This window comes from Lolium rigidum, chromosome 3 (assembly GCF_022539505.1).
Source record: "Lolium rigidum isolate FL_2022 chromosome 3, APGP_CSIRO_Lrig_0.1, whole genome shotgun sequence".
NCBI lineage: Eukaryota > Viridiplantae > Streptophyta > Magnoliopsida > Poales > Poaceae > Lolium > Lolium rigidum.
The window spans coordinates 213,412,663-213,429,631 of NC_061510.1; the positions used below are offsets into that span (position 1 = coordinate 213,412,663).

A 16,969-nucleotide genomic window follows, 5' to 3' on the forward strand; every position below is an offset into this window, starting at 1 on the left:
GACCGTATAAGGATTCCATTGACTTTGATGTGGTTCCTATGACGGTTTGTCACCTGTCTGTTGGGCCGGCCATGGCTCTATGACCGTTCTGTGCAACACAATGGCCGCGCCAATACATATCACTTGGAGTTCAAGGGCAAGAAAATTAACTTACAGCCTATGTCACCGCAGCAAATTGTTAATGAGTCTCGTCAGAAGATTGAAGTAAACTTGGAGGATGCATCCATAGATAGGCCGTGAGTGATATAACGAAAAGTGAGAGAGTGAATTCATTAGTCACATTAGCCACCAAACAAGACATGAGAGAATTTTGTGAGGATCCTACAGCCATGCCTCTTGTGCTCATGTACAGGGGTACGGTTTTGGTTTCTAACGACATGACCCCTCTTCCTCTTGGTGTTTCTAATATTTTGCAGGAATTCCATGACGTGTTTCCGGAGGAGGTACCCGCGGGACTACCACCGTTGCGTGGTATTGAGCATCAAATAGACTTGATCCCCGGCGCATCGCTGCCCAATAGGGCGCCATATAGGATGAATCCCGAAGAGACGAAGGAGATATAGAAGCAAGTACAAGCGCTACTCGACAAAGGTTATATCCGCATAAGCCTTAGTCCTTGTGTTGTTCCTGTTATTCTTGTTCCTAAGAAAGATGGTACATGGCGTATGTGCGTAGATTGTAGAGCGATAAACAACATTACTATTCGATATCGTCATCCTATTCCCGCTTAGAGGATATGCTAGATGAATTGAGTGGTGCTGCGTTGTTTTCACTAAAATTGATTTGCTTAGTGGTTATCATCAAATTAGGATGAAAGAAGGGGATGAGTGGAAAACCGCCTTTAAAACAAAATTTGGTTTATATGAGTGGTTAGTAATGCCTTTTGGTTTAACTAATGCACCTAGCACTTTCATGAGGCTCGATGAACCATGTTTTGCGTGAATTTATTGGCAAGTTTGTGGTTGTGTATTTTGATGACATATTAATTTACAGCCGCAATGAATCTGATCATATTATACATATTCGACATGTTTTGCAAGTGTTGCGTGATAGTAAACTCTATGGTAATCTTGAGAAGTGCACATTTTGTAGAGATAAGGTCATATTTCTGGGTTATGTTGTCTCGAAGCATGGAGTAGAAGTAGATGTGTCTAAAATTGACGCTATTCAAAATTGGCCTACTCCCATGAATGTGAGTCAAGTAAGAAGTTTTCATGGTCTAGTCGGGTTTTTATCGCCGTTTTGTGCCCAATTTTTCTACTATTGCTGCACCTTTGAATGAATTGACTACAAAGGGTGTTGTCTTTGAGTGGGCGTTGCCCAAGATCATGCGTTTGATGAGCCGAAACGATTGTTAACTTCCGCACCGTTGCTTGCACTTCCCGATTTCAATAAGCAATTTGAGATTGAATGTGATGCTAGTGGTATTGGAATTGGTGGTGTGTTGATGCAAGAGGGTCGCCTAATCGCATATTTTTCGAGAAACTTTACGGTGCTAAGTTGAACCATCCTATATATGATAAAGAATTGTATGCTTTAATTAGAGTTCTTGAGGTTTGGCAACATTATTTGTGGCCAAAAGAATTTATCATACATTCTGATCATGAAGCTTTGAAATATCTGAAAGCCCAATCTACTTTGCATAGGCGTCTTGATAAGTGGGTTGAGTTCATTGAGTCTTTTCCGTACATTATTAAGCATAATAAGGGAAAAGATAATATTGTTGCTGATGCTCTATCTAGGAAGACTATGTTATTAACCCATCTTGATGTTAAAATTCCTGGATTAGAGGTGTTATGTGATTTATATGCGACTGATCATGATTTTGCTGAACCGTACCGCTTGTGTGTTATTGGTAAAGCATGGGAAAAGTATCACATACACGATGGGTTCTTGTTTAGAGCTAACAAACTATGTGTTCCAGAATCGTCTGTGTGTTTGCTCTTATTGCAGGAATCACATGCTGGAGGTTTGATGGGTCACTTTGGGCGTGAGAAGACGCTACTCATGCTCGCTGATCATTTTTATTGGCCAAAGATGAGGCGGGACGTGGACGGGTATGTGAAGAGGTGCATTACTTGCAACAAGTCCAAGTCCAAGCTGAAGCCTCACGGTTTGTATACTCCGTTACCGGCACCTACTACACCATGGGAGGATATAAGTATGGATTTTGTGTTGGGTTTGCCGCGTACTAAAAGAGGCCATGATTCTATATTTGTGGTAGTGGACAGATTTTCTAAAATGTCACACTTTATTGCTCGTCACAAAAGCGACGATGCGTCGCATATTGCTAACCTATTTTTCGGGGAGATTGTTCGACTACATGGAGTCCCGAAGACTATTGTTTACGATCGTGATGTGAAGTTCATGAGCTACTTCGGAAGACACTTTGGGGGAAGGCTGGGGACAAAGCTACGCGTTCGATAATACTTGTCATCCCCAAACCGATGGTCAAGCCGAGGTGGTGAATCGAACCTTGTCACAACTGTTGAGATCCATGATCAAGAAGAACCTGAAGGAGTGGGAAGAGTGTTTGCCGCATGTGGAGTTTGCTTACAACAGGGCGGTACACTCTACCACGGAGCTGTGTCCTTTTGAGGTGGTGTATGGTTTCAAACCTATTACTCCACTTGACTTGTTGCCTTTGCCCATACATGAGAGAGTTAATATGGAGGCATCCAAGAGGGCAGATTTTGTGCGAAAAATCCATGTGAAGACTAAAGAGTTGATAGAGAAGAAAGGCAAGAGCAATGCTGCAAGGATGAACAAGAAGCGTAAAGATATGTTGTTCAAGCCTGGTGATATGGTCTGGGTACATTTTCGCAAGGATAGGTTCCCGAAGCTGCGGAAGTCTAAGTTGAAGCCTCGTGGTGTTGGTCCTTACAAAGTGCTTGCCAAGATCAATGATAATGCATACTCGATAGATCTTCCAGTTGATGAGTTTGGTGTCGATGAATTCTTTCAATGTTGTTGATTTGACACCATATGACGGAGAAGACCTTGGAGCGTCGAGGTCGACGCCTTTTGAAGGGGGAGATGATGAGGACATCCCTACTACACCACTACCTCCGTCATTGATAATTGAAGATGAACCTCGTTGTGAAGCTCAAGTCCGATGAAGTTCGGATTGGACCAATTACAAGAGCTCGTGCGAAGCTACTTAAACAACAGGTGAACTTGTTTCTAAACGATACTTTGATTGATGAGAACTTTATACCGCCTAAGTCCTATTACTTATGTATCATCGGTATCAAGAGGAGACGAGCATCGCACGAGGAGAGGAGCAGCTGGACATGAAGACGGACGTGAAGCTGGACATGGAGCTGGACATGAAGATATCTCATGGACGCGCGAGGGAGGAGCGGGAGGCATGCGCGAGAGGAGAAGACGACGTCCAGGCCGGTCCAGCACCCGGTTAGACCGGCCTCCCGGACCGGCCGGCCCGGTCCTCGGCCGGTTGACCGGTCGCCAACCGGATGGGATTTATCGTACCGGGCAAAAACCGGAATTTTGCGAACTTTCCGGTTGACGACCGGTTGACCGGATCCCACGCCGGCCTGCCCGGTCCCTGGCCCGGTTGACCGGATTTCAGACCGGATCTGTCCGAGTCTGTCTCGACCAGAACTATTATGGGTCGGTTTTACTTGTATTTTTCGACCAGAACTCGTCCCGGACGCCTATATAAGTGCCTTGGACGACCCCCTAGCTGCTTTAGACCAAGTTTAAGATAAACCCTAGTTCATAGTTGTTTGCTAAGCAAAACTATTGTTCCCCAACTCTCCAATTCGTTGCGATCTGGAGTTTTATGCTACTGAAAGTTTGTGTGATCTGCTGTTCCATTGGGGATTAGAAGATTGCAATCTACCGCTTCGTGGTCGTCGGCTACGTGCGCAAGTGTGTGGAGTTGCGAATATCTTGCGGGGTTGAGAGTCGTTGCATTGGCATCAGGAATCAATCGAGAGACTTCGTTGCGTCATACAAGTTATCCTCCTCATCATCATCGATTTCATCCGCTGCTACCATCACGTGTTCATCAACACCCGTCGCTTACTGAGAAGATCGGGCCACCCCTTATCATATATACTCCCTCCGTTCCTAATTATAAGGCATATAGTTTCTGGTACGGAAATTAAAGAATGCAAATTTCTGAAAAATTACACCATGTTTGAAGGGGATTAAACCCTAGGCAATTAATATGAGTTAATAAAAAACTTCGCAATACACCTTATTGGCACAATACACCTTATATTATAGTCTTTCTAAAAATATTGTACATATAATTGGCACAATGCAATACACCTTATATTCTAGACTTTTTCTCAAAAAACTACATAGCTTATATCTAGGAACGGAGGGAGTATAATTTACACGTAGTATCTTGTTAATCGTTAATTTATTCCCCCCTTTTGTGCATGTTCTATATGATCTCCTCAATGCTTCTATTATATGTATCAATGCTTCTATTACCATAAACTATTTCGTGTGTCCGCGGTAATATATCACCGACTTTTCTCTTTCTTGGCGTGTCGGTGGTAATTCGAAGCATATAAGCATTTTCCTAGCAGTGGAGGATGAACCGCCGCCGGGGGATTTTGAGGCTCCGCACGCGCCCCTCATGGCACCGACATGCGGCGTGAATTCAACAGCCAACCTGCAGACAAATAGATGTATGGCCACGACACGGGGCTCTCCGTCTTGTAGAGATGGCGAGCATGGTCGATGGGGACGTACATCATGTCCCTCCGCCGGCCGCCTCCGAGCGAGACCCTCTCTCATGGTCGTTCTCTATCTTCCTGAACGGCCAAGATTTGCCCATCGCGCTTCATTCTGCGGGTGTGGAGGAGAAGGGGTGGAGTCTGACAATGGTGTGGGCTGCAGGGCTTTAAAAAGTGTGGGTGCGCGCCTCACCATCAATTCTTGGTGCGGAAGGCGAAGTGAGGCCATCAATCGGGACGAAGATGGCCACAACGATGCCGCCCCACCAGCATTGATGCACATAAGGTGAAGTTGGCGTAAACTTTGCCATGCGGACCTAAACCAGCAGGGGGGACACGTCCGCGGTCCGCGCTATGTCCACGGTGAAGATAGGCTACAAATAGATCGCCACGAATACATGGGCCCGTTTGCATCTGGCTGCTAAATTTTAGCCTGAAGAAAAGGTGCTGGGGGGACCGAGTGAAGATGAAGCTGGATTGTTCGTGGTGGTCATGAAACGTAGCTGGCCCTAGTCCAGTATAGATATCCTTCATTCCTTCGGCCGTGCTCTCCTTACCTCCTGACGCCGCCGTCTCCTTTTCCTCCTCGCTGGAGGAGCTCGCGTCCCCGTGGCCGCGGGCGACGGCAAACTGGGCGCACTGTGTTGAGCTGGAGACGGAATTTGTTTTTTTTTTTCGGCAGTCTAGCTAACACACGATCGGGAAAAATATAAAAGAGGCGCCACATGCGCGAAGGAACAAGGCTTGCCTGCCTACAACAAGGAAAGCCTACCTCATGTCTCCATACAATGAAGGAAAAAAAAAATGGGGCATTCCGAGAATTGAACTCGGGACCTCTCGCACCCTAAGCGAGAATCATACCACTAGACCAAATACCCTCTGTTGAAATAATACTTTTCAAGTCATATATATCCTATAGTTGTACCAGGTTTTAGACAATCACACAGACTCTGAACCTCATCAAAACTGTGGTCCAAAACCTTATCCTCAGACCATCCAAAGCTCAATATAGCATTGCCATGCATGGCAAAACGGTTTTCAACATGGGGATTCCGAGAATTGAACTCGGGACCTTTCGCTCCCTAAGCAAATATCTTACCACTAGACTAAATCCCCAACTCTGCTACCTCACTGCAGCTACACCTGCAGACTTTCAGACAAGAACACACTAGATGCCAAATGTATAGGGTTTACTTTTGATCTCTGTCTTCAGGATGAAACAACTGCATTTCACTTCAGATTACTTACTTCCTGGTGCCAATGTATCAGCAAAAACTGCCAACGTTTCAATACATATAGTCATAACTACAAGACTTCTTATTTTGTATTCAGGTTTTCTGTCCAATTCAATGGAGAGCATGAAGGTGAAGGTTTTTTTTTTTGTATGAACATGTGCAACGTACCATTTTACAAGCTGGAACATTATACAGAGCACGTAGGAAGACTGCCAAGTAGTCAAAATAACATATATGCTAGACCATAGCATTACATGGGAATTATGGTTTTGCATCATTGTCATATGATGTGCCTATTGCGATGAAACCAAATCAAAGCGCAATTAGCGAGAAATGGTATCCTGCTTGAGTAGTGTTATATGCCTTCACGGTGTTGGGTGCCTGCAAATATCCATAGATGTATAGCTAATATTCCATAGATGAATGGACATGCTATTTGCCTTCGTAAATATTTGTGGAAATTAAAGATCCCCTTGAAAATTAAAATCTTTATGTGGTTCCTTACTAACAAAGTGCTCTTTATTAAGGATAACCTTGCTAAAAGAAAGTGGAATGGGTGTCAAAAATGTTGTTTTTGTGATTCAACTGAAATTGTTAACCATTTGTTTATCACTTGCCCATTTGCAAAGATTATTTGGCGTATGGCTTATTTTACTTACAATATTCCTCCACCAGCTAATGTTACTAATATGTTTGGTAAATGGCTTAACGGGGTACGTAAGGAGGATAAACACAAAATTCGTATGGGTGTATCTGCTTTATGCTGGTCCATTTGGAGGACGAGGAATGATATCATCTTTAATAAACAAAATGGGACTAATTTTTTGCAGGTTATCCGACACGCTGCTTATTGGATTCAACAATGGGTTTTGCTTCTCCCTATGGAACAGCGGTAGGATATGGTTACTGGATGTAACCGGATGCTAGTGGTTGCTCAGGACTTCTTTTTCCGGGCTACTGGATGGCGACACATTAATAGATTAGCAAATGGATAGGTTGTCTTTATGCTGCATCTTTCTGTGGTTGATTCATGTATCGACCTTAGCCTCATCATGAGTGTAATCCAGATCTTATTGTAAACTACTTTCGTACGTTTGGTTTAATAAAAATAGCCATGTGCATCAATTGATGCAGAGGCTGGGGCGATGCTCCCATATCTAAGAAAAATATATGTATGCTACTTCTGATACTCTAGTCAATTGCTATAAGAGGATATCTGCAAAACATAGTTGGAACCTTGTGTTAAAAAAATGGAATACTTATTGCTGTGATAGTGTGATGTTCCACCTTAGATTATATTATCTTAAATGGTCATATGATAGAACCATAACCGCGATCCATTAATAAAATATAGTTGGTGCTCCTGCATTTTTTAAGTGAGTCTGATTTCGAACTTGGATCCGTTTGCTGTTTGGTTTGATCTCTTGAATAGCCATCATCTCTCCACAGGGAGCCATTTAATCAACAAGATTTTACCAAGTTCCTTCTAAAAGGAGATGGCAGTAGGTGTGACACTGTCGAGGGGATGCGTGATATGGCACAGGCCTTTTACGCTGACCTGTATACCTCCGAAGGAGCTAACAACATGGATAGAATTTTGGATCGGATCACTGGATTCGTCACAGACGCTATGAATGTGAAGTTGTCCGCTCCAGTCTCGGATTCGGAAATTGAAGCGGCTCTTTTTCATATGGGCCCGATGAAGTCACCCGGGCCGGACGGGCTGCCTGCCTTGTTTTATCAGCGCCACTGGGCCGACATTAAGGGGGCTGTCTGTTCGGCGATCCGGGATTTCTTGGCGGGGAGAGGTACCCCTGATGATTTTAATGATACCATCCTAGTGCTAATTCCGAAGGTTAAGTCTCCGGAAAATCTGTCTCAGTTTCGACCCATTAGCCTGTGTAATGTGTTGTATAAACTTGCCTCGAAGGTGGTGGCGAACAGGTTGAAGGGGGTTTTACCAATCCTAATTTCGGAAGAACGGAGTGCGTTTGTGCCCGGGCGGTTAATCACTGACAACGTTCTTATAGCTTATGAGTGCACTCAAGCCATTAGAACTAGGAAGAGGAAGACCCCGTTATGTGCAGTAAAACTTGACATGGTTAAGGCATATGATAGGGTGGAATGGATTTTTTTGGAGAAGATGCTACTGAAATTGGGTTTTGCTAGTGCTTGGGTGGAGATGGTGATGAGATGTGTTACGTCTGTGAGGTTTGCAGTTAAGTTGAATGGGGATTTATCTTCTCCTTTTATTCCTTCGAGAGGCTTGCGGCAGGGGGACCCGATCTCTCCATATCTGTTTCTCTTCTGTGTCGAGGGGTTCTCGACTCTTCTCAGAGAGGCGCAGCAGCTCAACCAATTGCGAGGAGTGCAGTTTGGAGCCGGGGGGCCACATATTACACATCTCCTGTTTGCTGACGACAGCGTCGTTTTCTTAGAGGCCTCGACAGACAGTTTGCAGACTTTGAGGAGGTTTCTAGCGGACTATGAAGCCAGCTCGGGTCAAAGAGTGAATTTGCAGAAATCTTCTGTCTTTTTTGGAGTGGGGTGCGCGGAGGATGCAAAACCGGCCCTCAAGCAAGTTCTTGGCATTACATCTGAAGCACTTTCTGAACGATATTTGGGACTGCCCACTGTCGTCGGCCGCTCAAAAGAAGGGTGCTTTAAAAACCTAAGAGAGAGAACGTGGGGAAAAGTGAAAGGACTCAAGGGTCAGGGCATGTCGAAGGAGGGGAAGAGTGTGTTAGTCAAGTCTGTTCTCCAAGCTGTCCCGGCATACACGATGAGTTGTTTTCAGCTATCAAAGAAGCTGTGCAAGCAACTGAGTTCTATTTCTTCAAATTTCTGGTGGGGAGATAAGGATGGGCATAAAACGGTGCATTGGATTGTCTGGGAAAGAATGTGCAAGAGTAAGGAGAAAGGGGGCTTGGGGTTCCGAGATTTTGAGTGTTTCAATCAAGCTTTCCTGGCCAAACAAGGTTGGCGCTTGCTCACGACTCCTGACTCGTTGTGCGCGAGAGTTTTGGAAGCGAGGTACTTCAGGAACTGTGATTTCATGTCGGCCCCCTGCCCGAAGCGCGCTTCCTATACTTGGCGTGGGATCATTCATGGTAGAGACCTGTTAAGGGCGGGAATTATTTGGAGAGTGGGCGACGGGCAATCAATCAATGCCCTTGAAGACAATTGGATTCCTAGGAGTGGTGCTCTTTTCCACCGGGAAGGAGAGTTCAAGAATGCCGGGATATGGTCAGCCACTATATTAGACCCGAGGGGGCGTGGGATGAAGCAAAGCTTAATGAAGTGTTCTATGATGTAGATGTTGCGGACATCCTGCGCACCCCGATTGGCTGTCGCTGGTTCGGGTGATGTGATGGCATGGAATCATACAAAATCTGGCCTCTTTTCGGTGAAATCAGCCTACCATCTTGCGGTGAAAAGGAAGAGGGAGAGAAGAGGGGACACTGGTTCCTCCAATTCTTGCAGCGAGCACCATGGGTGGCTGGCCCTATGGGCGGCCCAAGTCCCTGGGAAGATAAAAGTTCACGTGTGGCGTTTGGTGGAGAATGGCCTGGCGGTGGGTTCTGAGCTTAGTCATATGAAGATAAAAGACGGGGTTTTCTGTCTAGCGTGCGGCAGAACTGAGAGCTTTGTGCATCGTTTTTGGCTTTGTCCCCATTCTGCTCAGGCATGGACACTGTTGTCTGAGAAGACAGGTCTTCATTGGGAGCCGCCGCCGAAGAGACTGGCGTGTCACGCTGATCTGCGAGGATGGCTTCTCGACTGGATAGGAAAAAGCGATGGGGATCAGATGACCTGGTTTTTCTTTCTGCTCTACAACCTCTGGCAGGAAAGAAATGATGCGAGGGAAACAATGGTAATGAGAGATCCGTCGGTGATTGTGGCCCAAACCTTAGCGGGTGCTTATGAGTGGAAGGACATCCATTCGAAGTCTCCAGGGACCAAGAATAGAGTTGTGGAGTGTTGGCAGCGCCCGGAGGGAGGCTTCCTCAAGGTGAATGTCGATGGTGCCTTTCGTCATGCGGAGAACAACGGAGGGGGCGGTGCAGTTGTTCGCAATTGCCACGGTGAGTTCTGTGCAGGAGCAAGCCGTTTTTTCCCCCATGTTGCCGACGCGGAAGGAGCCGAGCTCCTGGCTTGTCGCTTGGGCTTGGGGTTGGCGAAGGATTTTGGGGCTCAGAAGATTATACTGGAGATGGACTCTGTGGGGGCGATTGCAAAGATTCAGAGGGAAGACAGGGATCGATCGCTTCATGGCCAGTTGGTGGAGGAAATAAAAGGTCTTCTATCCGGGTTTGAAGACAAGGTAATCAAGGCAGTTCGTCGATCTGCTAATGGTGTTGCTCATGAATTTGCGAAGTTAGGCTGCGTGAATAAATGTAATAGGCGTTGGTTAGAGGTACCTCCGACGGGTATTTCGGACCTTATTGTATCGGATGCTATGGTACAGTAATATAATTCGCAGCCTTTTGCTCTCAAAAAAAAGATTTTACCAAGTTCTTTAAGGTTCAACTCAATTTTGTTCCAGAAATTGTTTTGCGCATATTACACATATGGTTGGCCATATTTGAAGTAGATTAGCAGCTATTTTCCTTCTAGGTTTGTGTACTTCCTTTGTATTTCTTACTTGTACATTACCAATAGATCAAGTAGATATGAATGAATGAAGAACCAGAATTATCTTTTTTTTTTCTTTCAATTTTCTTAGTGCCCAGTGTACTTCCATGGGCTAGCTTTTGCTATTGGCAGTTAGGGGTTACAGAAGCCATACGGTAATGTGAATATTTGTTGTACTCCTTCTGATCCATATTAATTGTTGCTAATATGGATGTATCTCGACACATTTTAGTTCTAAATACATACATATTACTGACAATTAATATGAATCGGAGGGAATGTCATATTTTCATGAGAATTCTTACTGTTTTCCTTTGAGTGCATCGATGTAGTTATACTGATTAAGTTATATCGTTTCTTATTTTCCCTACGGAAAGTTGTTTCACTTATTCATTTGTATGCATATTATTGATGTAAGTTGTTGTTTGGCATTTCTCATTTCACGCATAGTCCAATTGTATAATAAATTTCGTCCTTTCCAAAACAAAAACAAAATCATCCTGTTGTGTTAAGCATTGATATAATTGTATAATAGTAGTATTGTTTTCTTCCATCGGCCCCTCACATGTTTTTTTTGTACCTCCGCCTCTGTGCAGCAGAGTGGTAGGGACGCAGACATGTGTAAGGTTGGTGCCAATGCATCACCCCACTCTCACCCGCCACGTCAGCTTTTACCTTCACTCTCACCCCACTCTCACCCCACGGTGCCAGTGCACGGGCTATAGTGCCAGCTCTCACTTCTCTCTCCTCCACATCACTATTTCTTTTTCAGATTAAGTTATTTCATCCTACTCTCACCCCACTCTCACCCCACTCTCGCTCCACGTGGACGAATCAGATCGCCCCCTCCCTCTCGCCCCGACCCGCCAGCGCACCGCCTCGCTCTCGCCCTCCTCTCGCCCCCCTCTCGGCGCCAGCGCGGGCGGCAGCCGGGCGGTAGCGGGCGCTACCGCCGGGCGGTGGATCCACTGCCCCGCGCTGCCGTCTCGCCTGCCTCTCGCCCCGCTCTCGCCTCCGGGCGGACGGTACCGCCCGCGCTGCCGCCCGCGTTGGCACCAGCCTTCCAGAAGACAGGTTCGAGGACTCACCCGAACTTAATGACAAAGACAGGGTGGCATCTCTCCCTCTCTGCTCTTTTTGTTGTTTTTATAGTTTCGGACAGTAAAGAGAATTTTTTAAACATGTGTACTTCTGAATCCGATTAAACTTACTCTGAGTATTAAGTTACATAGTTATCCGACCACCAAGTTACAGAAAATTCGGGAGGACGTTCATTTGAAACTTGTGGTTTTTTCCTAAGCTACATACTTTTCAATTTGGGTATAAAAATTGGCACGCACATGTTTTAAAAAAACTCCGTCCTCTATCCGTAAAAAAATAGAATTTTTAGAGCGCTAGAATACGAATTTTAAGGCCGGCAAGTTATAGGGTTCATGAGTACCCATGTCCCACTACATATTTTCATTGAGAAGAGCCAAGATAGTACTATGGAGAAAGTTCTAATATTTTTCCCTCGATAATCTCAGTTATCTTAGTTACTCGTACATTCGACTGTTGAATGATTTGCTTATACTGATGGCCCTACGCCTGAGTTGCAGACGACTGATAGACAATGCGCTCGGATCCTACTTCAAAGTTGTTGAGCATTTGGCTGAGCCTGACCAACGTTGAATTGTCGAACCGTATCCTCCTTATGATAAACTCAGCATATTTTCAACTCACCTTCTGTCACGTATCCTTCTGTGGGTGTATCTCTTCAGTTTTTTTGGAGTACATGCTGGTCAGTTGATGTGAAGATTTAGGTGGCTAAACATGTCCTTTTCCATTTTAGTGGACATGTATAACGCGCATGGCCCTCTTTTACAATGAAAGCAAAGTTTGGTGCCGTACTGGACTGCCTGACACGCTTCTTTTAGGGAAAGCCATCGAGGCAATTTCTTGATTGATAAGGTAGAGGTAGCTTACATCTTCTGCTAACACAAGCGATAAAGTCATGTGGATCCTGAAGCCAGACAATCGAGTGAGGTGCAGCCTTACTAGCTAAAGTATGCGCTACAACATTACTCTCCCTCGGGCTATGACTAAGGCCCACTTCTTTTCTGCTTCTACGGTGGCTTATGGGGAAAGCTTCTTCTTACCAACTTCTCCCAGAAGCTCGGATTTTAAATTTGTTCTGGCTTATACTCGAGTTTAGATCAAACTAGATTATAAGCCAAAAAAAATTTGGGATTCGGGCTTCTAAGAGAAGCTAGTGGGGAGAAGCTTCTCGTAAGCCACCGAAGAAGCCGAAAAGAAGTGGCCCTAAATTCAGCATGAGCAGAACCTCTAGCTAAGAAAGAGCATTCCTCTGGATTGCTGCAGCTAGTCCAAGTTGCGCATATCTAAGAAAGAACATTCTTCGTAGATTTCTGCAGCTGGTCCTACAGAGTTGCCCTCATCTAGCTTAACGTTGATGACTTCCTCACAATCACTGCTGATTTCTAATTTGGTACACCCAATGTTGCCGGCTAAGATTAAACGGTCACGTAGTGCTCTAGCTTCAGCTGACGGGGCGTCTCCAATGTTTGGTATCCCGCAACAACTGGCAGCTGGAAAAACAGCCTGATCATCCCTGAGTACAGCACACCCAAAGCACCGGAGATCTGGAAATACACCCTGATCATCCCTGGTTACAGCACACTCAAAGCACCCGAGGAGGAGGACGGGAGAATGCAGCATCTACATTCAGCTTGTTATACCCTTCCCTTGGTTTCTACAATCCATGCCGACATATTCCTGTGTTCTTCAGCACTCTGAAATAGGATGAAGGATGAAATCGACTGAAGTTCTCGCCATTTTTCAACTTTTAGTCTCGATCGATCTGCCTCCTCTCCCACCAGCAGCCAGCAGGCCATTGCAAAAAGTTCTAGAAGACCAAGATCGAATAATCCAAATAAGATTTCCAAGACAGCCAACCTGGCAATATCTTGAGAACCTGCCTCCTGAATTAGACCTGCAACATTCAGATTCTCCAAAATTTCAGATATCCTAGAGCACTCGAAGAATGCATCATGGTGGCACTTTGGGTACATTTCACTGTCAAAGGGCATTGTATATACGAAACCTAGCTGCAAGTTCATGGGATTTCAGGACTTTAGTGTGCACAAGCATACTAGGTCAGGTTACATTGAAAACCACTACAGCAATGATTTGTCACACGCATCCAGCACAGGGAAAACAGATGCAGATGCACTGAATATTGCCAGATATTTTAGGTGACATAAACAGATAAGATGAAGCCAGGCAACAGAATATTTTCAGTCAAAACGATCAGGACGTGTAAGAAAGGTTGAGAATCACAACTTAAGGGTCCAGACTAGCATCCGGAAGAACAAGGCACAAGGAAATGACGGTCTAATCAAGAAAAGATTGACTTATAGGTAAGGCTGAAACAACAAACTCAGGGACGATCAAAATAAGATAATCTATTAACTCCAGCATGACCCTCAAAACTGAAAGAAACAGGTTCATTTTTAGGAGCGACCAACTTTGACAAGGGGTGAATGACACAGAGCAAGTTTAGCTCAATCATAAAGATAGCACTACTACAGAGACTACACTCTTCACTCGTCATCCTCATCATCATCAACATCAGCAGCAGCAGAGGAATTGAGAGCATTCAGCCTTTGTACAAGACTGGCCTTCCTCTCATCGTAGGTCAGCTTCTTGAGGTTGTACCTGGAACAAAGGAGTCCAATTAAAATGCGATCACAGCAGGCACTGAAATCAGTCAAGAAAATTAATCAACAGCTATGAAATACTCGTACACATACCTCTTGTGAGTCTTGGGTTGTTCCTTGGTTGATTTAGCCATGGAAGGATCAGCGCGAATGGCAGCATGAACCTTCTTGTAAATTGCTTCCATTTCATCAGCCGAAATACCCTTCTTGATGTACTCACTGAAGTGGCTCTGGAACTTCTCAGGTTCCTCATCAGCAAGTGACTGAAATATGTGTTACCAAAATTCAGAAAAGAAACTGGTATTCAAAAATCTGAAGGAGTATATTGCTCAATCAAATATTACATGTGTGAACATGCAATAAATAAATGACAAAATAGTTTCATCAGCAAGGTTTCACTCACCCTCATGTAGTCTGCAACATGGCCTCCATAGATGTACTTGCGGTGAACCTCAGCATCAAGCTGCTTCTCGTCCTTCTTGAAACCAGCAAACCTCTTGTCACTGTGGGGAATATCAAGGCCACCATCCAAAGCTCCCTGAAAAAACAAACCATGTTAAATGCTCTGCAGGGATAAGAGTGAACTTCAAAACACAGAACAAGACATATGGTTTCATGCAAACTGTAGATGAGCACAAGTAAAAAGAGGTTTTCCAATAGCACATGGGTGCTTCTCTACAAGGATAAGCAGTTGCCTTAACAAAATGCAACAGCAAACCTTCAATATGCAAATAGCTCAAACTATTAGGACTACATGAGCTTCCATTTTTAAAATATGTGAGCATCCAATTACAAATGTGACTAGGAACTATCATAATTGTGTATGCCTAATTACAAACAGCCATTCAAAACTACCTTACAAGTATGCAGTCATCATACAATAATTGGATTAGGTACCTTTAGAGCACCGAAGACACGGTTTCCAGTAGTGGTCCTGAGAAGGCCAACATCCAATAGAGCACGGAAAGGCCGCCTCTCACCAGCTGGCTCAACAGAGAAGTCCTCGCCAGTGGCCTGAGCAAAGAAAGAGCAACCTTTAGATGTGCTCAACAAAAGCAGCATCAAATAATGGCAGGCTAAAATAAATAATTATACGATTGTGCGTACCTCAACATTGCCCTCATATTCTGCATCCAAATCACGGTACTTGAGTATACGACGAGCCAAAAGAAGCCCAGTGCAGTATGCTACAGGATGAGTTTAAACAGTTAATTAAATACAACAGGTATCAAGCCAAGAAGAGGCATATTAGGCGCTCTGCTTCAGTTGACATGTTCTACCTGCAGCATAGTTGGTGAGACCAACTGTCAGGCCATATCTGGGCAGCTCATGGGAATAGGCAGCAGCCATCACAATATCACCAGCAATGGTAGCGTACACGATTTGGGCAGTGACATCCTTGTTGGTCTGGATTAGTATTGTTAAGAGATACAATGTGCTTCTACTAACCAATTTAGAGTAATAATAAGCATACAATGAGCAAATGCCTCTACTGATCCAATTACGGTAATAATAAACATAACAAAGCTAATTAAACAGTGCCACACAAGACATCGAAGGACTGAAGGATACGAATCGCACAACAAAGCGGTACTTGGGTGTGTTGTACTTGTTCTTGTCCTGGTTGGTAAGTCTCAGCCTGGCCCTGTAGTCGGTCTTACCCTCTGCAAACAAATGTACAAAAGAAAACAGTCCATCAAAAACAATGTCATATTATGATGACTATAGTACGAAATTCACCATGTCACAGGATTGATCAAACTTACGTCGCCTTCTTTTGAACTTGACTTGGAAACGCTTGGAGTACGCCCTTGTCTTCTGGTTCTTGACGAACACCTGAAAAAATAAGATAAAACAAATGAACTATGAATGGATTTGAAATCTCAAACAGCAAACTAAAAGCAGGCACGTACACAAGTAGTCAGACATTCTACAGTTCAGCATAAACGTGATTGGTTAAAACTCGATGTCAGAAAATAGCTAGTGTATTATTGTCACTGGGCGCAACTGAACTTGTTATCTCCAAAGAGAGAGGTGCAACAAAAACTGAAGCATGACAGATTTCCTCATCCAACTAGACCAACTCCAGCCGTCCAGTGTGATAGAACTTACCATGACAGGTTCGACTATTTGGCAATCAATGAACAAAACCACACGCTACTCTTACCACGTATAGCTAACAAGATCAAGAACTCCCAGGATTTGCAAATCATAAGAAAAAACATCGAACCAAACGAATCTAGAGGAACGAAATAACGAATGGGTGAATCAATGGGAGAGGCAGAGAGGATCATACCATTCTCGCTCGCTGCTGCGGCCGCGGCGGGGTGGTAGCAGCGGCGGCGGCTGCTCTTGGCGTGCGAGAGGGAGGGGACGGTAGGGAAAGGATGGGACTTTATTCGGATGGCAGAAACCCTAGAGGGGTTCAGGTGGACGGATAGAATGGAGAGTTGGGCGTGGACGGTTCAGATTGCTGCACAGTTTTTCTTCATTCCCAGAACAGGCCTGGGCTAGGAAATGCGAACGTGGGCTTCTATTATGTCATTCCGAAAAAATAACGGTTTCAGCCCAGTTATTACACTGTGTTTGGTTGCGTAGAAACTGGGCTCGGAATTAGAATTGGGGCCAAATGAGCAAATTCAGCCTGGTTTGCGCTCAGAATTGG

The 16,969-nt window shown here is 44.7% G+C and overlaps 1 protein-coding gene and 2 non-coding genes across 3 annotated transcripts; all 3 read right to left on the reverse strand.

Annotated features, from left to right (window-relative positions):
• Positions 1-5,521: 5,521 nt before the first annotated feature.
• On the reverse strand, positions 5,522-5,593 carry TRNAP-AGG. Its single transcript has one exon. It is a non-coding gene; the product is annotated as a tRNA-Pro (tRNA).
• A 166-nt stretch (positions 5,594-5,759) lies between these two features.
• TRNAP-AGG lies at positions 5,760-5,831 on the reverse strand. Its single transcript has one exon. It is a non-coding gene; the product is annotated as a tRNA-Pro (tRNA).
• An 8,140-nt stretch (positions 5,832-13,971) lies between these two features.
• Positions 13,972-16,696, reverse strand: LOC124702972 (60S ribosomal protein L5-1-like). Its single transcript, XM_047235157.1, has 9 exons — positions 16,601-16,696; positions 16,071-16,140; positions 15,877-15,968; positions 15,585-15,711; positions 15,412-15,491; positions 15,202-15,318; positions 14,708-14,842; positions 14,398-14,567; positions 13,972-14,302 (listed from the first exon to the last, which is right to left on the reverse strand). Exons 1-9 carry the CDS (start codon positions 16,601-16,603, stop codon positions 14,188-14,190), a joined length of 909 nt encoding a protein of 302 aa, XP_047091113.1. The 5' UTR covers positions 16,604-16,696; the 3' UTR covers positions 13,972-14,187.
• Between the last annotated feature and the right edge of the window lie 273 nt (positions 16,697-16,969).